Below are 21,308 nucleotides of genomic sequence, written 5' to 3' on the forward strand. Positions count from 1 at the left end.
TTAGCACCACATTTGGGAAAGCAAAAGGGAGGCTGTTAGCACCTGGCCTGGTGTGTTGCATGATGGAGAGAAGGCATACAAGCTTAAGATTTCTGCCACAAGAAATGTGGAGCAGGTGTATCCACAGAAGATCTGTGAAAGCCTCAGAACCCCAAGCACAGCAGATGGAAGGTATTTCTCTCCCAAAGTCAGTCAGTAAAGATGATTGGAGATGACTGCTACTTCAGATGTGAAGACAGCAATGCAAGACTTCAAGGAATGACACCACCAAAGAATCACAATAATCTTTCAGTAACCAAGCTCAAAGGCATGGAGATCTACAATTTACCTAATAAAGAATTCAAAATAGCTGTTTTAGGGAACCTCAATGAGCTACAATAAAACAGAAGGACACTTCAACAAAATCAGGAAAACAATACATGAACAAAATGAGAAGTTAAAGAGATAGAAATCATAAAAAAGGACCAAACAAATTCTGGAGCTGAAGAATGCAATGAATGAAGTGAAAAATGCAGTAGATACCAGCAGAATGAATAAAGCAGAAGAAATAATCTGTGAATTAGAAGACAGAACCTTTGAAATTATCCAGTCAGAGGAGAAGAAAGCAAAAAGAATGAAAGAGGGAAGAAAGCCTACGTGATCTATGGGATACCATCAAAAGAAACAATCTGCAAATTACTGGAGTCCTAGAAGGAGAAGAGAGAGAGAAGGAGAGAGAAAGCATATTTAAAGAAATAAGGGCTGAGAACATCCCAAATCTGGGGAGACGTTTGGACATCCGAGTTCATGAAGCTCATAGATCCCCAAACTCAACATAAAGAGGTCTTCTCTAAGACACATTATAATAAAACTGTCAAAAATCAAAGAGAATCCTAAAGGCAGCAAGAGAAAAGCAGCTTACAACTTATAAGGGAATCCTCATAAGGCTGTCAGTGGATTTCTCAGCAGAAACCTTACAGGCCAGGAAAGAGTGGGATGATATGTTCAAAGTGCCGAAAGAAAAAAAACCTGGCAACCAAGAATACTCTATCCAGCAAAGTTGTCCTTCAGAAATGAAGGACAGATAAAGACGTTCCCAGGCAAACAAAAGCTGAGGGAGTTGCATCACCACTAGACCTGCTGTACAAGAAATGTTGAAAGAAGTTCTTCAAGCTGAAATGAAATTAGTAACTAATTAGTAACATGAAAACACATGGAATGGATTCATATGAAAGGATAAAGAACATGTGGTGTATATATGTTTACACACACAATGCAATATTATTCAGCCATGAGAAAGAACGAAATTCTGCCATTTGTGACAACATGAATGGACCTTGAGGGCATCATGCTGAGTGCAATGAGTCAGACAGAAAGAGACAAATACTGTATAATCTCACTTATATGTAGAATCTAAAAAAGCTAAACTTGTAGAAACAGAGAGTAGAATGGTGGTGGCCAGGGGCTGAGGGTGAGGGGAAGTGGGGAGATGTTATTCAAAGGGTACAAACTTCCACTTATAAGGTGAATACATTCTGGAGATCTAATGTACAGCATAGTGATTATAGTTAATAATACTGTATTATATACTTGAAAGTTGCTGAGATTGCAGATCTTAAATGTTCTCACCCCCCAAAAAATGATAATTATGTGTGGTGATTAACACTACTGTGGTAATCATTTCACAATATATACATGTACCAAATCAGCACACATACCTTCAACTTACACAGTGTTATGTATCAACTATGTCTCAATAGAGCTGGGGTTGGGAGAGAAACTGAAAAGAAAAGAAAGAAAAAAAAGGAGTCATGGTCTTGAAGGGCTTCAAGATCCAGCAGGTCTATTTCAGGAATCTGCCTGAAAGCTTCCCTTTCAAAAACAGTATTGTTGACTACTGTAACAACTATTCAAATAGTAAAACAGTTGAGTTAGGTTTAAAAATTGATTGGCGAGCCAGCCCTGATGGCCTAGTGGTTAAAGCTCGCTGCTCACTGCTTCGGCAGCCCAGGTTTGCTTCCTGGTCGCGGAACCACACCACCTGTCTGTCAGTTGCCATGCTGTGGCAGTAGCTCCCATAGAAGAACTAGAATGACTTACAATTAGGACATACAACCATGCACTGGGGGTTTGGAGAGGGAAAAAAAAAGAGGAAGATTGGCGACAGATGTTAGCTCAGGGGGAATCTTTCCCTGCAAAAAAAAAAAAAAAATTGATTGGCAATGGACATTGCAAAGAAATCTCCCACTATCTGTCATAGTGGCCAATCTACTTTCTTTAAGGCAGTTGAATGAGTAGCATTAGGGCAAACTGAAACCATCTTGTGGGAGTCATGTCACTCTGGTTTTGGCTATGAGAACACAACCATGTTTCGTTTTGTTTTGTTTTGTTTTTTAATTCCAGAATTCCTACGGTTAACTATTTATCTTTCATTTCACATCTAAGGCTCAGTGTCTGATTGCCTGCTATTCCACCCATGTGGAGAGTCTTTTTCTAAAAAGAGTCCTCCCAAACATGGTATCATGACTAAAATGCAGATTCATTTTACTTGCATTTAAAATTAATACTTTCTGTTTGATACTGAAATTCTTTGAACAATCCATGTGTTTGAAATTGGTACACTCTGGTTTTCTCCTTTTAGTACATATGTGGTTTTAAAATGGAGAAAGAAATTATCAGAAGTCCCTGTTTGAGGTTTTTTCTCTGTATCACTGGTCTGCCTGTGAAATTACAGGCAGACCAATATTGAAATTGTATGCCTACAATTTCAAATAAACTAACAAATATGAGAACCCTAAACATGGTACTAAATAAATTTTCAGGTGTATCTTTCAGATAAATTAGGTTAATATTATCTCATCTTTTTAATTAGTAGAAATCTAAAATAAGAGTTTTATGTCTACTAAGTATAAAACTATGTCCTTTAGATACTGAAAATAGTTAAATATATTAAAATATTTCCCTAGAGTTTTTTTCACAAGTGCAGAGACTTAAAACTAAGCAAAAATCAAGAATTACCTCCATTATCAATCCTTAAGCTTTAGAAATATAACTATAGGATTGGACAAATTAGCAACTAAAATAGAATATAAATATTGCTGTGGTTTTTTGGACATTAGCTTGAGGCACCTAGCCTGAACACCAAACAATGTAACATGTTTCAACAAGTGGAAATAGGGCTTTTAACGAGTCATTTAAATATTTCATAATACCTTCAAGGTTTTTTAGAATTTATCCTTTATAGAAATCAAAGAGTCCATCTCTGAGTAGGAAAAAATAATGTTTTGCATTTTACACAAAAAATAATGTTGAATTTAGGGCAAGTTTACATATTTATTTATAAGTGCCATCTATTTTTAAACCTGGAAAATTCTGCTTGCTTAAACTAGAAAACCTTATTCTAAAACGGTGACAGTATTAAAATTCTCAGGGATTTCCCCTTAGCTTCAATCATTCAAATGATCCAAAACACCTTCTTTTGTTCATTAGCTGATTAAACTAGAATAGTTATACTAATTTAAAACACAAGTCAAAAACTTGATCTGTTAACCTGTCATTCAGTCTGAGAACTCCATGATCTAGATAAGACCTGGATATTCACAGAGGAAATAAAAATACATTTGAGTGCAGAACTGGAAAAAAAAGTTTTATTTACACTTAAGACAAACTTCTTTAACAAAAATAATTGAGCAATTCTAGAACCCTTTGTTTTCTATCATTGTGTCCTTTGATAATGAAGGCAAAAGAGGAGTTAGAATATATTTTAAATCTCTGACGTATCAATTGCCAAAACTTTTCTGTTTTCTCCAAGTCCTATGCCATTTCTCTTGAAGTCATTATAAAGCATTGTTTTTAATCAAGATGGAATGACATACTACTTACCAGCTGATGCACTGGAGACAGATGTTCTCCTGTTTAGAGTTCTCAAAAAAAAAATAATTTGTCCCATTGGGTGGTTGCCTAAGGAAGCAAGGGCTTGGGCCCCTGCCCCGCAGGGGAGACTACAGAACACCAGTGAGGGACCATTTCTAAATGGTTTTTATCATGTTTCAGGCACTGAACTGAAAGGGAAAGGGGAGGGAGATGTGCAGTTCTCCTTGCCCCACTCCCACCCTCAAACTTCTTGCTCTTTCTACCAGAGAGCCCTTAAGGATTATCATTCTCTTCCTTGTACCTAAGTTACCGCTGGTGGTGATACTGGGTGTTACTTACTCCCAGCCTAAAAAAATATAAAATAAAAGACAGATCTAAATTTCCTCATTTCTCTTTTGTCTGAGAACCTCAAAATGGTTTCGGTCTCATTCTCTGGAGGCTAGACTTCGTATACGTCTCCCTCTTTTCTTCCTGAGAGAGAGCACAGCTGTTTTCCTGCAGGGAAGACAAGAGTCAAGTCTCTGCATTCTTCCACCACCACATAGCATTGATGGTCAGCAAAGCTTTACGCCTGGAGGGCTCCCCTATCAACCCAGAAAAAGGGATTTCCTTTCCCATAGAGTCTGCTCTTTTCCTTCCTTAGAGGATAACGTTGCTCCCTTTCCCAAGTGTTTGCACCCAAAACCCGATAGCTTAAGTTCTGCAAAGCTTTTTTTTTTTTTTGTGAGGAAGATCAGCCCTGAGCTAACATCCATGCTAATCGTCCCCTTTGCTGAGGAAGACCGGCTCTGAGCTAACATCTATTGCCAATCCTCCTCTTTTTTTTTCCCCCAAAGCCCCAGTAGATAGTTGTATGTCATAGTTGCACATCCTTCTAGTTGCTGTATGTGGGACATGGCCTCAGCATGGCCAGAGAAGCAGTGCGTCGGTGCGCGCCTGGGATCCGAACCCGGGCCGCCAGTAGCGGAGCACGCTCACTTAACCGCTAAGCCACGGGGCCGGCCCTCTGCAAAGCTTTTTATTCCCCAATTTTTTCCTAATTACAACTTTTTCCCTTTTTTGCCCTCCCTCAGGACTCTTACTTATCCTTCTTCTGACCAGCAGTCTTATTTTATCAAGGGTTGGACTGCTTGCCCATCCTCCAAACTCCTCCCCACTTTTTTCATGGGATAATTTGTCCTGACGGTAGTGTTCTCTGCTTGGACAGTTTGCATCTTGCTTTCCCTAGGACAACAGTTGGGAATACACAAGCTACAGCTATGAAGGGCAAGGTCAGGAATCCAGGTCACATACCAGAAATATTGAGAGCAGACTCTCCAAGACCACCTTATATAATGCTACGTAGGGCTATGTGAGATCCTTCAAACACATGCGTCCCTCTGTTGGGATATGTACACTGGCCACTTCTAGATTCACCAACTTGTTTCATCTGAAAATCTTCCTAGGACTAAGGGGAATCAGAATTTTCCCCAAGCATTTTAAAGACCCTAACAAACCAAAGGGTCCTCATATCATTGGATAGTTTGGTGGGTGTTGATGAGGGAAGCAAACAAGGGATATAGTCTCCTTTAGATAGAGGTATGTCATCAGGCATAAGAATCAAGATAACACACTTAGCAAGAATAGTGGACTCTGAAGCTGAAAATCCATAGTAGTCATTACACCAGATGATGCAGATGACAGACTCCAAAAGTGGGCATTGACCAGTTTTTTTCTGAGAGGAAGCATAATTTACCCTCTTTCTACTTAAGATACACACCAGAAGACTCTCTCCCAAGCCTCGTCTGATCTCAGGCATAGGAGTGTGCCCCTTTTTGTCCTCCCCTAAACCACGGCATTCTAGAAAAATGCTAGATTTAGAGATCACTTAAAATAATAATCTCCTTGGAGCAGACAGGAATTTTTTTCCCCAGTCATGGGCCTAGCTGCCTGAGGCCTTCAGGGATTGACCCTTTTCTTTGTTAAGGCCTAAATTCTCTTTTTAAGGCTCAGTGAATCTTTTCTTTCTTTTTTTTTTTTTTACAGGGAAAGATTCGCCCTGAGCTAACATCTGTTGCCAAGCTTCCTTTTTTTTTTTTTTACCCCTCCCCAAAGCCCCAGTGCATGGTTGTATATCCTAGTTGTAAGTCATTCTAGTTCTTCTACGTGAGCCGCCACCACAGCATGACACCCGACAGATGAGTGGTGTGGTTCTGGGACCGGGAAACAAACCCGGGCCGCCCAAGTGGTGAGAGCACTGAACTTTAACCACTAGGCCATCAGGCCTGGCTCAAGGACTACATTCTTTATCTCTTCACTCAAGTTTTGGGGCCCTCTTCCTTACTGCCTAGCTCTCGACTTCATAGAGGTGATCAAGTGGGACATTTTCTCCTAAATTTCAAAAAATTCTCCTAATGTACTACTACTCAAAGAGTGGCCCATGGAGCAGCTGCCGGTCTGAGAACTGTCTGTTACTGGTCTACAGCAAAATAAGGAGTATTATCTTGATTGTAAATCAGCTATGTCACTAAGCACAATGTTTCGTTCAGCTGACTATTTTTTTTCATAGAATTTGTCAAAGAACGAAATGACAAATTGATTTACATTCTGGTGCAAGTTACTTATCTTGTTGTGGTCCAGCACTTTGAATAGAACTCTCCTAGAACAGACCATTTTAGGCATGCTTCAGAAATGAAGTGTGTCATGCTCTGTCTTCAGTGTCTTTTATTATTTAATTTCTTTGAACAAAAACAGCCCTCAAGTCCAGTGGGTGAAAGTAAATCTCATTTTCATTTCTGCCTCTCCTTCCTTAACAGAAATCTAAGAAATTTATATAATGTTATAAACAAACGTCACCTCAATGAAATTAATTAATTAATTAATTAATATAAGGGGAAAAAAAAGAAATCCACTGACTACTCCCTATGTGTTTCTCCATTCTTGAAAAAGTACTTCAAAATAACCCCATCTTCCCTCACCAGAATACCATCTCTATCTCTCATAGAAGTGTGGTGCTTACCTGATAACTTCTGTTCCATCAAGCATCTTACCAGAGGGTGTATGTCTAGTTAGCGTCCATTGACACAAGAAGAGTTGGCAAAATCCAAGCCCTGATCTGTGACCTTTTTTTCTACCAGAATTCTGAGAAATCTAAATATGAGGTCTGCCTTTTGTAAACCTTCCTTCTTCCTTCCCCACCCTCTAACCCCAGGAAGCTTACCAGATATTTAGTTGTGAGTAGGTCATTATTTCTAAGCATCACTATTAGAGAGGTTGTAGAATAATAGATTGCAACAGCTGTTTGTTCCCTCGTGACCAGCCACTATCAGAATTTGTTCCCTTTGTGACCAGCCACTTTTCACTAACTGGCAGATTCTGTTATAAGGAAGCTGAATTTTCCTTAAACTCTAAAATTACAGCCCACTTAGATAAGGGTAAAGGCAGCCACAGCAGGAGTGTTTGGACGTGTTCCCCTGTTCAGAATATGTAGGGCAACCACGTGGCCTTTTATACCTAGACTCTTGCTTGACAGTAACAATTTGGTCCACAATCCTACAGCAGCTGTTCTCAGCTTGAGCTCACTTCCTACTTCCTAGGGATTCAGCTCCAGTGTCACTTACTGTACCAGCTAGCAGCAATTATTTTATTCTGTCTTGAGAAAGTTAGTTTGTTTATTGGTAGCTTTGTTTGGTAATAATTGATCGAACACTTCTTATATGCTAGGTTCTGTTCTAAAGACTTCATTTCATTTAATTCTCATAAGGTAGCTATTATCTCTTTTACAGATGACAAAACTTTTTACAGGCCTAGAGAGATAAACAGGTCTAAAATCATACAACTAGTGATAGAACTGGGTCTGACTCTGGAAGCTCTGGTTCTTCCAGTGCCCCGTCCTGTTTCTCCAAGGATACTTCATCCCTGCCAACTGTTTTATATTTCTGCCTCTCTTACAAGTCCTAGGGTAGGCCTCCTCCAACAACCCACTTCCTTTTCCAATTCTCCAGTGAAATTAGGAACTAGAGATGGTTACAAAAGCTCATTCAGTGGTTACCTGAAAAGTATATGCCCTCCTTGTTTAGGTGACAAACCATAAATGTACACAGGATCAAAGTGTTAATGACAATTTTTAGATTGTACTAGGGAAACATTTACTATACTAGCTGTTGAAGATGATGCATAGTCAGGGAATGACATTTGTAAATAACTTGAGCTCACTTTTTGGGAAAAAGACTGGTAGACTGTAGTTGATGGAAATAATTTATAAAATTCTTTTTTTGTAACTGAAAATTGCACTTATGACTTTGATCCTTACAAAAATGTCTATTATTTTTAGGGGTAACCAATTCCTGTAAGGCTGTTATTTATAAAACACTTCTTTTTTTAAAAAAATATTCTATTGAGGTCATATTGGTTTATAACATTGTGTACATTTCAGGTGTACATTATTATATTTCAGTTTCTGTATAGACTACATCGTGTTGAACACCAATAGTCTAGTTGCCATCCATCATCATATATATGTGGCCCTTTACCCCTTTTGCTCTCTCCTCACCCTCTTCCCCTCTGGTAACCACCAATCTATTTTCCTTATCTGTGTGTTTATCTTCCACATATGAGTGAAATCATACGGTATTTGTCTTTCCCTGTCTGACTTATTTCTCTTAGCATAATAGCCTCAAGGTCTATCCATGTTGTCGCAAATAGCATGATTTTGTCTTTCTTTATGGCTGAGTAGTAATCCATTGTGTATATATGCCACATCTTCTTTATCCATTCATCCGTTGATGGGCACTTGGGTTGTTTCCAAGTCTTGGCTATTGTGAATAATGCTGCAATGAACGTGGGGGTGCATATATCTTTTTGAGTTAGAAAACACTTCTTTTTCTAATAAATTTACTTCACTGCTTTTTATTCACACAGAATTATTCCCTAATGGATGTTCAGCCTTCAAGAAAATTACTCCCAATATAGATGAAGAAGGAGCAATGAAAGAAGATGCTGGAATGATGGATGTCCATTATAGTGAAGTAAGATTCCAGAGCCTGCATTGCCAGTTATATAAATTTAACTTATTAAAATTTATTTATATTGAAAAATTATTATAGCTAACTTAATTTGGAAGGTAACTACGAGTTGATGAACTATAAGCATTAAAACTGCCCAAGGCAAAGATGTCCCTGTTTGGAATGTGGAGTCCTGTCTCTGGAACTGTTCCTATTGTCTGGTTTAAGAAATGCAACATTTATCATCCTCAAATCACCATCCCAGTAACCAGATCAGGATCAACATACTTTGGAAAAATCTCCATAAAAAATATAGTTAACAATGTAACAGCTAAGCAATGTACTCAGCTAAGCAGAGTATGCATACAAGTATTTTTAAAATGGAATATTTCTGCTCTAAACTTCATGTGGAGAGCAAACAGCTTCAGTTGTCAATCAATCACCAGATATGTATTAAGCACTGACTTATGAGCAGGGCTCTGTACTTGGCAATATAGGAGGTATAAAATAATTAGATATGGCTGATCCTTGACCTCTAATGTCTACCTGAAGAGAATACTATATATATCTGAATAATGTAGACAGATGTTCCAAGCAAAGTCAGAGGTGAGAGAGATGTCTTGGAGCTGAGGTAGAACAGAGGAGGTAACGATTAGAGAGGGGTTTGAAGAGTGAGGACACCCTGAAGGCATTCTGCAGAGAACAACAGGGACAAAAGTGAAGAGGTGGGAAAGTATAAGGCATGTTTGGGGCACAGTGAGTGGCTCCTTTCAGCTAAACAGTGGGTTCGCATAGATAAGAGTAGTAGTTGACGTCAGATTTTGAGAAACTTTGAATGTTTGGGCTTTATTCAGTGGCATGTTAAATTGCAATCAAAGGTTTTTGAGCAGAATAATGACAAGATGAAAGCAAAGAAGGTGGAAGGTTAGTTTGGTGGTAATGTGGGAGAGGTATTGGAGGGAGATGGATAGAGGCTGGAGGCAGAGGCTAGAGAGTGGGCTGCCCTAAGAGTCCATACATGAGGCAGTTGGGGCCTAAACCCAGATAGTGACAGATTCAGGAAACACTATGAAGAACAGAGGAGGACTTGATGGCTGTGGGAGGGGAACGGTCAAAGGTAGCTCTGAGATTTCTGGTTTGGATATTACAGAAAAATGACGGATGATTTTACAGGGAGGATGATGGACTCAGTTTTTGATGTGTGTTGAATTTGAAGTAAAAGGTTGTCAAAATGGAAATAACCATCAGGCCATTAGAAATTTGGAACTGAATCTAAGGAGAGAGATCCACATCTGGAAGTCATATCTGTGAGAGAACCAAAGCAGGGTGAGAATGGGAGATGATATAGCAAGTGAACACCAGAGCACCAAAGACTAAACCATAGAGAAGTTCATGATTAAAGAATGAGAAGACAAAAAAAGAAAAAAGAAAAGAAACAAACAACAAAAGCAGAGAGATTTAAGGGTTGTAGTCCCTTAGAAATACATTTTTAAAAATTTTTTGTTCATTACAATAACATTGGTTTATAACATTGTATAAATTTCAGGTGTACATCATTATACCTCTATTTCTGCATAGATTACATCATGTTCACCACCCAGATACTAATTACAACCCATCATCACACATGTGCTGAATTATCCCTTTCGCCCTCCTCCCTCCCCCCTGCCCCTCTGGTAACCACCAATCCAATCTCTGTCTCTATGTTTTTGTTTGTTGTTGTTATTATCTACTACTTAATGAAGAAATACATTTTTAAAAAATTGTATTAAGTAACATAAGCAGTCAGGTTAAAGTGACAGAGACACACTGTATGAATTGTTTTTTTAAAATACAAGCACATCTCAAGTTAGCTCTGGTTCATTCAGCTAAGATGATATGCCTAAAAGCTTTACCTACTGTTTCTATATGAGTCTCTCTCCTCATCAGTAAAATAAAGAAAATAATACTATCCTGGTCACTTCACAATAAATGTGAAGGTCCTTTATAAGTCATTAAGCGCTACATAAATAAGGCCTGCCTTATCGCTGACCTACGTGACAGTGAAATTTCCTTTTACTCCCAGAACCTGGAAGAGTAGATATTTAAAACATGTTTGCTGAATTAATTAATCATAACAGAAAATCAGGATACTTGAATATTAATCCCAGTTCATTGTTTTACTATGAAGCCTTGGGTAAGTTAATTCACTTCTTGGGTCTTAGATGATTTTCCAGAGACCTCCAGTTTTTATGGGCTGACAGCGGATTCAGGGGAGTTCCTGGGAGATAAATGGTTCAGCACAACTGAAGTTACATCCTTGCCTTCCAAACAGCAGCTTTAACTCATTCATAGAAATGGCCTTGAGCCTGAGCCTTTTTTATGTTCTCATGGAGAGCAGTAATGTTTCTTATTAGTCAAGAACTATAATTAATTTCCCATGTAAACACATTTGTTGGAACTCTAGTGTTCCACAGTAATAGTTTATACATACTTTTAATTTGATGTATACAGATAGAATCATGATCTACAAAGTGCCATTTTATGTTTCAATTTACGTAATAAGGCTTCTTCGCATGCCCTAGCCAACGGAAAAATAACTGACACGGATTTACAAGTGTTATTGAAATGAAAAATACAAATTGTTGTCCATTTAGTGCCTGTATTTAAATACATGAGTTAAACTAATAATAATGAAATTTAATTTGTTTTTATATATGTGTGTGTGTGTGCGTGTGTGTGAGGAAGATCAGCCCTGAGCTAAGATCTGCCAATCCTCCTCTTTTTGCTGGGGAATACTAGCCCTGGGCTAACACCCATGCCCATCTTCCTCTACTTATATGGGACGCCGCTACAGCATGGCTTGACAAGCAGTGCGTCTGTGCGCGCCCGGGATCCGAACTGGCAAACCCCGGGCCCCTGCAGTGGAGTGTGTACACTTAACCGCTTGCGCCACCACGCCGGCCCCCAGTCTGTAGGGTTTTAGTAGATGCCCTTTATCAGATTGAGGAAGGTCTCATCTATTCCTTGTTTCCTAAGAGTTCTTTTCTAATATCGTGAAGAGGTGTCAAGTTTTTCAAATGCTTTTTCTTCATCTATTGCTGGAGATATCATTATTCTCTTTATGTGGTATATTACATTGGTTTTTCTCCTAATTGTAAACCAATTTTACATTCCTGGGACAAACCTCACTAATTTGTAACAGATTTTTAATTCCCCCAGAGTTCTTCCTTCCCACTCTTGCTATAAATTTTAATTTGGCTATGAAATGTTAATACACCGATCATTTATTCAAGTAGTAACATTTAGTGCACAACTGCTATGCACTGCCACTATACTAGTGACTGAAGAAACCAATATAAATAAGTTATTGTCTCCCTACTCTTGAAGAGTCACAGCCTATTTAGAAAGTCAGATATGTAGATAATGGGCAAGTATAGTGATAAATATCCACCCAGTGAATTATCAGAGTGGGAAAAAAGGTGTCTAGTGTCTTGCTGCTGTGTGTTGATCAGGAGAAGGATCCTGGAAGAGGTGATACCTAAGCTGTTTTAAGGAGATTAGCCAAGTGAAAAGGATTAAAGGACAAGAGAGTACAGCATGAACAATGGCACAAAGTTAAGACAACACCCTGGTGCTTCAAGGGAACTACTAATAAATAGTTGTTGGAGCATGAAGCATAAGGCTGGGCGTAATGAATGATGAAATTATAGAAGTATCGGCCACAACATTGCAAGCTTTGTGTGCCAAATGAAAGAGCTTGTCCTTTGTTGTGTGAATGATGGGGAGCCATCTGAGATTTTAAGAAGGGGAGAGGGACATGGTCTGGTTTACTTTTTAATCAGAACCCTTTGGCGTATTTGTGGAGGATAGATTTGAAAGTGCCAAGGCTGGAGGCAGGAAGATCAGTTAGAAAAAAATAATGAGGTCTTGAACCTTAGCAATGCGAGTAGAAATGAAGAGGAAGGGTCAGATTTGAGAAATATTTAGGAATTAAAACTGGCAGAACTTGGTGATGAACTGATTAGAGAAGGAGTAAAGAAAGAGAGTGCATTAGTTTGCTAGGGCTGCCATATCAAAGTACACCAACTGGGTGGCTTGAAACAACAGAAATTTATTGTCTCACAGTTCTAGAATTTAAAAGTCTGAAATCAAGGTGTCCTCAGGACCACGCTTCCTCTGAGACCCTGGGTAGAATCCTTCCTCACCTCTTCCTAGCTTCTGGTGGTAGCTGTCAATCTTTGGCGTTCCTTGGCTTGTAGCTGCATCACTCCAGTCTCTGCCTCTGTAGTCACATTGTGTTCTCCTGTATGTCTCTTGTTTTCTTGTATTATATTAAGGGCCCACCTTACTTCAGTATGACTTCACCTTAACTAATTACATCTGCAATGACCTTAGTTCCAAGAAAGGTCACATTCTGAGGTACTGGGAGTTAGGACTTCAGTTTATCTTTTTTGAGGGACACAATTCAACCCATAGAGTCAAAATTGCTTGTAGTTTTCTAGTTAAGGGTTTATAGGGTGTTGACACTGGCTAGATAGGAAACACAAGTGAAAGAGCTATTTTAAGAAAAAGATGAATTCAAAACTGTCTAAAAAACATACAGGAAGAGCCATTTTAGCAAATCAGTTCTGTAGGTCTGAAGTGCATCTCTTTAAGATAGAAACAAGTTGTTAAAGACTTATAGATAGCATCAGTAATTGGCTTCATCTTTTTATTGTTGAGAACATGAGGTGATAGTTCACAAAATAGTTTGTTTTGTAGCAGCTGTTGTTCTGGCAAGGTCTGAGATCTCTATCTTGAGCTCTTATCCTATCATCCTCACTAATTTTAGAACCAACAGTCAGGATAGAAGCATTCTTTACCAAAATCACATTTTAATAAACACTTATATCACTGACACAGCAGCTTGAAAGTTGTCAGATTTTCTTAAGACTCTATTATGTGTAAACATAAAGTCAATATAAAGGAAAAATAATGGACATTTATAGGCTTAGTGGAATTTACCCTATTAGACATTCAGACATCCTCAGTTTGAAACAAACAATATAGCCCCTTTTAAAGATACTCCTCAGTGTGTTACCATTTATAAGTACAGTTAACATCTTCATTATTTTAATAAACAAAATAAATAGATGTAGTTTACTACTGTCAATATTAATTTCATGTTTTTAAGAGTGGTTTCAATTTCAAATATTTCAAGTATTTGATTTAGAAAATACAGTTACACAAGTATACTCCTGTGCATTTCATTAAATTTAATACATTCTGTTTGTTCTTTATTCACTTGAAATGGTTCAAAATTTATTTGCCTAGAACTCTAAAACTATCTCTAATTCCTGATTACATTTTTCTCTTAATGCAGGAAATTTTGCTGGAGTTGCTAGAACAATGTGTGGATGGCTTATGGAAAGCAGAACGTTATGAAGTAATTTCTGAGATTTCCAAGTTGATCATTCCAATTTATGAGAAACGTCGTGAGTTTGAGGTAGGTAATTTAAACATTTGTATCACTGGCCTATTTGTTGTTGAATTGTGAAGAGTTCTTTATATTTTCTGGATATTAAACCTTTATCAGATCTGTGATTTGATATTTTATGTTACTCTTAGAAAAATGGTAATATAGTATGTTACTATCACGCTACTATGTGCCCTCTGAAGACTAGAAGGTTAATTATATTATGACATTTGTTATTTTATCGTAGAATATAGATACTTAACTTGGCGTATCATTTTGACACATTTGTCTAGTATGAATGTTAAGATCTTTAAAATGCTGTGAAATCCTAAAATTAGAATCCTACCTTATATTCATAAAAATTTTCCAAATGAAGTTAAGGGTAAAACATCCAAAATGTAAATTGAAATTTAGATTATACTAGTGGTTCTCAAAACACTTTTATCAAGCCCTCTCCCCTCTTCCCCTCAGGGCATAAAAAACCAGTGTTGTCTTCACTAAAAAAACTATTGAATTTCCATGTTGCCCTGGGAAGAGGCATAGGCATGATTCTATTCTTTGCAAGTCGACAGGGAGACTAAAGGTGCTGGCAGATGACAATAGGGGAGATAATAAGATACTAGTAATAGCCCTATTATGAGAAGTTTTTCTAATTTAGTCTGCCAGATAAAACTGTTGATAAAGGGTAGTTAATAAAGAATAGTAGTATAATGAACAACTGTTGCCACCAGCACTGAACAGGGAATTTTTATATTCAAGCCTCTGAGTCCGTATCATAATTTCTACCTCTACTGTGCTGGGAAAGGGTGATTTAGGATTCAAGCCACTTGTTTTGAAAAGCAAAGCAATTTATCCTTATATATAGCAGGTAGTTTTACTGTTGAAGAAGTTTCCAAGAGTGAAAACATATACATTTAATATCATCTGGGTAGTGTTCCTCTGCTCCAAATTGACTCTGATCAAACTCACTTTTTCTTCCCAGGTTCTGGGTCTTTCTCTCTTTGCCATACTTTTGGTGTATATGGGGCATGCCTGAAAAATCATAGTGGAGTTCAAGTGATTATATTAATAAGCAAGAGTTAAATAATTAAATCTAGGTCATATAGATGGCAAAGAATACCCTGTGAGACAAGACAAGAATTGGCATTACCTCTTCTATCTAAGCATTACATCCTAAGAACATTTGTAAAAGTTTCAAAATACCCACTTTATTACTCTCAAGTTGAAGATCAGGTGATTAGAAACCGAGGGAGCATTTTACTACTCTAAGGAAGTGATATTTTCTATAGGGGAACTACTCCTATTTCCTTGTATAAGGGTGTAAGAGTCTGTATAGATCCCCTAGCATTCTGCATGAGATGAAGTAATTGCTTCTAGGACGCTGATGTATAATTTTTCAGTGTATCGTTATGAGATGGACTGAAAAGTGTCAGAGATAGCAGCCATAAAGGTAAGGAAAATTTCCCTCAAGTTAAGCTCAACTGCAGGAAATAATATGAAAGAATTTTAGAGAACGTCTGCTTCTGTGTTTCCCTTTTTTATTGAAGTGAAATTCGATCCAATTAACATGCAATTAACCATTTCCAAGTGTACCATTCAGTGGCATTTAGTGCATTCCTGATATTGTGCACCTACCACCTCTCTTTAGTTTCAAAATGTTTTCATCACCCCATAAAAACATGCCATATCCATTAAGTAATCACTTTCTACCCCATCGCCCATCCCTTGGTAACCACTAAACTGCTTTCTGTCTCTATGGGTTTGGCTATTTTGGATGTGTCATAAAAAAGGATGAATAGAAGATGTGACCTTTTGTGTCTGGCTTCTTTCACTTAGCAGAACATTTAGAGGTCTATCCGAGTTGTAGCATGTCTCAGAACTTCATTCCTTTTTATGGCTGAATGGTATTCCATTGTATGGCTATGCCACAATTTGTTTATCCATTGCCAGACACTTGGCTTGTTTCCACCTTTTGGCTGTTATGAATAGTGCTATTGTAAATATTCATGCATAAGTTTCTATATGAGCATGTTTTCCTTTATCTTGGGTATATACCTAGGAGTGGAAGTGCTGGGTCATATGGTGATTCTATGTATAACTTTTGAGTAACCACCAAACTATTTTCCCTTTTCAATTCCCACCAGCAATGTACACATTCCACATTCTGACCAACACTTGCGGGTTTTGGTTTTTTGTTAAAAACCATCCTAGTGGATGTGAAGTAGTATTACATCGTCATTTTGCTTTGTATCTCCTTAATGACCAATGATTTTGAATATCTTTTCATGTGCTTGTTGGCCATTTGTATTTCTTCTTTGGAGAAATGTCTATTCAAGTCCTTTGCTCATTTTTAAATTAGATTGTCTGTCTTTTTGTCGTTGAATTGTGAGAGTTCCTTATATTTTCTGGATACAAAAACTTTATCAGATCTGTGACTCACAAATATTTTCTCCTGTTCTCTAAGTTATCTTTTCACATTCTTGATAATATTATTTGCAAAAGGAAGTTGTGCTTCCTTTTTCTGGGTGTGCAGAAGAATATATTCTTTGAAAACATTTGTGAACTTGTATAAGAGCAGTCCTCACTGAGGCTTACGCTGTTATTTTTGTATCTGCATTTTATTTTCATCTCCAAAAGCTTTAACGTGAATTGTTTATCCTCATCTCTCCATGTAAGGGCTCAAGCAAAACGTTTTGCTTCTCTTTCAGTTAAAATAATTTAGCTTCTCTTTCAGTTAAAATAATTTAGACACATAGAAAATAGTAGTCAATAATACAATATATTTCAAGTATACACTACTATTGACATATGAATGAAATGAATCATGATATTTAGGAATACTGTGTTATTTGACCATTTTAAGTTCTACCCTTAGACCTACAGTTGTTGAGGAGTTTTGTCTAGTTGTGACAATGGGGGAGGGGGCTGTGAATGACCCAACCAAAACCATTTTGAAAAGGAAATAATGTTGCTTTTTTCCCCTGTGCATTTACCTTAGACATTTAGTAATTAACCAAAAGACAAAGCTGATTTGTATATTCTCATTTTTCAGAAACTTACTGAAGTTTATAGAACTCTTCATGGAGCTTACACAAAAATTCTGGAGGTTATGCACACAAAAAAAAGACTTTTGGGCACTTTCTTCAGAGTTGCCTTTTATGGCCAAGTAAGTATATATTAGTTCATAAAGTTGTTTTTCTTTTTGAACATTCACCTTTGAATCATTAGATTACTATAGCAGCAGTTCTCGCTTCTAGGATTCTCTCTAGATAGAGTGCCCATCGCAACAGTGGGAAGCCTCCTTTCTAAGTGTCAAGTTCACTTTGGTTCCCATATCTAAATCCATTAGGTCAGAGTACAACATAGAAGATTTGAATTTTTCCCTCAGTTTCATTTTCTGTTACACTTCTTAAAGTAGATATTTAATATCTAGTACTGAAAGCTTTCAAGTAAAAACCAGGTAAGTATACCGGGAATGAGAAAAATCAAGTGTGGAAATCTTCAGGCCAATATTATGTTCATACGACTGTGAGTTTGAAAATTCTCACTTATTTGAAGTTAAAAGGGTGAATATATGCATGTGGCTTTTACTACTATTATTTAAAATGTATTTCAAATACATTATTGCTGGTTATTTAGTAGATTAAATGCTGTGTTTGCTGATACTATTTATAAATTATTATATGTTTAACTTTATAATAGTCTTTTTTTGAAGAAGAGGATGGAAAGGAGTACATCTATAAAGAACCAAAGCTCACTGGCCTCTCGGAGATTTCCCTGAGACTCGTTAAACTTTACGGTGAAAAATTTGGTACAGAGAATGTGAAAATAATTCAGGATTCAGACAAGGTAACATATACCCTGCATTTCGAAATCATTATTTGTTAGTTCCAAGCATGGTACATTGTTCCTGACTTTTTCCTTTTTTAGCTAGTGAAGGAGAAGCATGGAAATAGAGCCTTTCCAGATAGTGAGAGAAAGGACAGGGGCTTCAGAGTCAGAGAGCAGGATTCAAATCTCCATTCTCTGCCACTTACTAGCTGTGTGACCATGGGAAAGTTACTTAACCTCTCTGTGCCTCATTTTTCTCATTAGTAAAATGGAGCTAATAATAGTGCCTTCCTCATGGAGTCGTATGGATTAAATGAGTTAATATATGGACAGTGATTAGAGTTTCTGGTACATAAAAAGCATTCACTACTAATAATAAAAGCCAGCATGCTCAATAAAGGTTAGCTATTACTGTGAATGCTGTTGTGCATTGTGATTCTCAATTTCATACTTGATGATTGTCATCATCTTGGGGCACACATTTTATTCTAGGATATCTTTATTCAGTAGTTACATTTGCAATGAGGTAGGATTAGGAGAGAGGCCTTGAACCTTGCTCTAAAGGTTATACATCCCACCAGGCCCCGCCAAGGCAGGATGAGAAAGGTTCCAGCAAGACAGGCCCTTTCCTAGGAAATGCGTAGTTCCCTATAGGCAGAACTTCGGGAAAGAACAGTAGGAATGCCTGACGGTCCTTAGTTGCCACAGGTATGCGGAGGATGAGAGCTCATTTTTAAGGTAGGAAGGACCTATACAGTTCAGGACCTGTAGGCCACAGCAATATTTACTGAGCAGCTATGATGTGCCTGGTGCTATGCAAAGCACTTAACAGCTAGTAGGCAGCATTGCCATAGTGAAAAGCCCATGGCAATAGTAAAGACACATCATTGTCTACCATGAAAATGATCTTTTCACTTCATAGACTTACCTATATCTCTGGGAGATGGTTTTATCTCAGACATGTGCCTTACATGGACTTACAACTAGAATATACAGCTATGTACTGGGGCTTTGGGGAGAAAATAAAAATAGCTCAGGGCAAATCTTTCCCAGCAGAAAAAAAAAAAATAGCTTTGCTGGTAGGTTCAAAAGTCATTAATATTTGTCGAAACCTTTCTGCTTCTTTCCTTATCAGTTTCACTATTTTGTATTGTTTTACTGATTTAAGAGAACAGAATATGTTATCTCTTTGTAGCCAGATAGGCTTGCTGCCACAAGCCTGCTGATACCATAAATGGAAAGTTACTGGAAAACCAGGCTTGCCAAACAACATGCTATTTTCTACTTTATTCTGCCTCAGAAAACCTGGCCAACAAGTGCTAGTGACAAACCACCATCAGGCGGCTGGACTCCTGACATTTGTATGCACAATATTTTAGTCATTCATCATAGGCAACAGACATAATAAACAGCTGCTACTTTGAAAATCCTTCTTTCTTTCTTCATGTGTGAAAGTAAAAATTAAAAACACTCTTTTACCTTGCCAGAAAACAAAATCTGCTTAAGGACACAGAAAATATGAAGAGAAGGTTGGCAATATTTTCCAATATTTTAAACATTTGCGTCCTTGGACTGAAAATTTCACATTTAAGATTTTATCTCGTAGATAAATACACACATCAAGATGTATGTATGAAGGTGTTCATTGCTGCAAAGTTGATATAGCAAAAACCTGGAAGCAATCTAAATGTCCATATGGCTAAAGAAATGGTATTTACCCATATAATAGATATAGTAACCTAGGTGTTAAAAAATTTTAGATTTGTAAGTGTTGATATGAACCTATCAAGATATACTATGGGGGGGGGGAAAGGTGAGGTGCAAGACATTATGGATAGGATGATCACTTTTGTGTAAAAACTGATATTCACATATATTCACTTGTAAATGCTTAGGAAATTTCTGGAATGATACATACAAATTGTTAACCATGGTTATCCCTGAGGAGAGGGACTAGAGTCTTACATGAGAAGAAAGAAATTTTTTATTTTTCATATAAACCCTCGTGTACTGTTTAAATGTTTTACTATATACATATTTTACTTTTATAAGGTTAAAATCAGGCTTGACCTCTTTTTTGTTTCCCTTCTGTGATTTGTCTTAGCCAGATAATTACCTCTCTGGAGAAATCAAACTTGTTAATGGTGGAGAAAAGAAGGTTAGGGTTTCTGGAGATAGGCTTTTAGATTTTTATGTAAGGACAAGTAGAATGGGTTCAGAGAAGTTAAAAGATGCTAAGAAACTTTCTGTCCCCTGTCTGTCCGCCTATATATGTGGAGGGGAAAAGGATACAGGGACTGTTTCTTGGGAAGTTTTTGTTTTCATTTTTTTTGTTTCATTTTTTGTTTCCTACACTAAACACAAAAAGGCCTGACTATCATAAATTGCAAGGATATTGACGAAGTGACCAACACCCGAGGCACAAGTTTAGTTAGGAGAACACTGAAAGAAGAGGGTCCTGGGCATCATCTGGAGTTAATGGAGAGCCTACTAGGGGAAGAGTATTAGGCCCCACAGTTTGAAACTCCAACAGGGACACTTCTGGGATTTATCTTCAGCAGCATAGCTTCTTAACATGGAATTTAGACTCTTCATGAAGTAGTCCATAACTACTATAATTTTATGTCTCTGGAATAGAACCATTCTCCTTTCCTGTGGTCCCCTTCCTCCATAGAGTAGGATCAATGCAGTCAAGAGTACCCACTCTTACACTGTGAATGTCAAACACTGCTTGTGGGTGTACACGTTGGTAAGCTTTTCTATAGGGTAATTGGATAATATGTATCAAAATCCTTAAAACCATATAAATCTTTTAACTAAGCAACTTCTCCTCTGGGAATTTATCCTAGGGAATAAATCAGAAAAAAATACATACAGTTTTAAATACAAGGATGTTCATCAGAGCATTATTTGCAGTAGCAAAATGTTGGAAAACAACCTAAGTCCCTATTAATGAGGGACTGATCCAAGAAACCATGTTTATCCATACAGCCATTAAAAATCATGTTAATAACTACAATATGTTTTTTATTGTGATAAAACACAATAACATAAAATTTACTGTGTTAAACATTTTTATGTGTGCAATTAGTGGTGCTTCCAGTACCATGTTGGATAGAAGTGGCGAAAGCAGGCTTCCTTACCTAGTTCCTGATCTTAGGGAAAAGCTTTCACCATTAAGTATGATGTTTGCTGTGGGTTTTTCA

At 37.4% G+C, this 21,308-nt stretch overlaps 1 protein-coding gene across 2 annotated transcripts in view; it reads left to right on the forward strand.

The window, feature by feature from the left end:
• DOCK11 (dedicator of cytokinesis 11) overlaps window positions 1–21,308 on the forward strand; it is a 170,884-nt gene that overhangs the window by 138,168 nt on the left and 11,408 nt on the right. For both annotated transcript variants that reach the window (XM_058536579.1, XM_058536580.1), the window contains 4 exons: window positions 8,752–8,858; window positions 14,179–14,301; window positions 17,324–17,437; window positions 17,974–18,120. In XM_058536579.1, the coding sequence (XP_058392562.1) occupies window positions 8,752–8,858; window positions 14,179–14,301; window positions 17,324–17,437; window positions 17,974–18,120 (491 nt within the window). The remainder of the gene's footprint in view (window positions 1–8,751; window positions 8,859–14,178; window positions 14,302–17,323; window positions 17,438–17,973; window positions 18,121–21,308) is intronic.

This window comes from Diceros bicornis, chromosome X (genome assembly GCF_020826845.1).
Source record: "Diceros bicornis minor isolate mBicDic1 chromosome X, mDicBic1.mat.cur, whole genome shotgun sequence".
Classification (NCBI taxonomy): domain Eukaryota; kingdom Metazoa; phylum Chordata; class Mammalia; order Perissodactyla; family Rhinocerotidae; genus Diceros; species Diceros bicornis.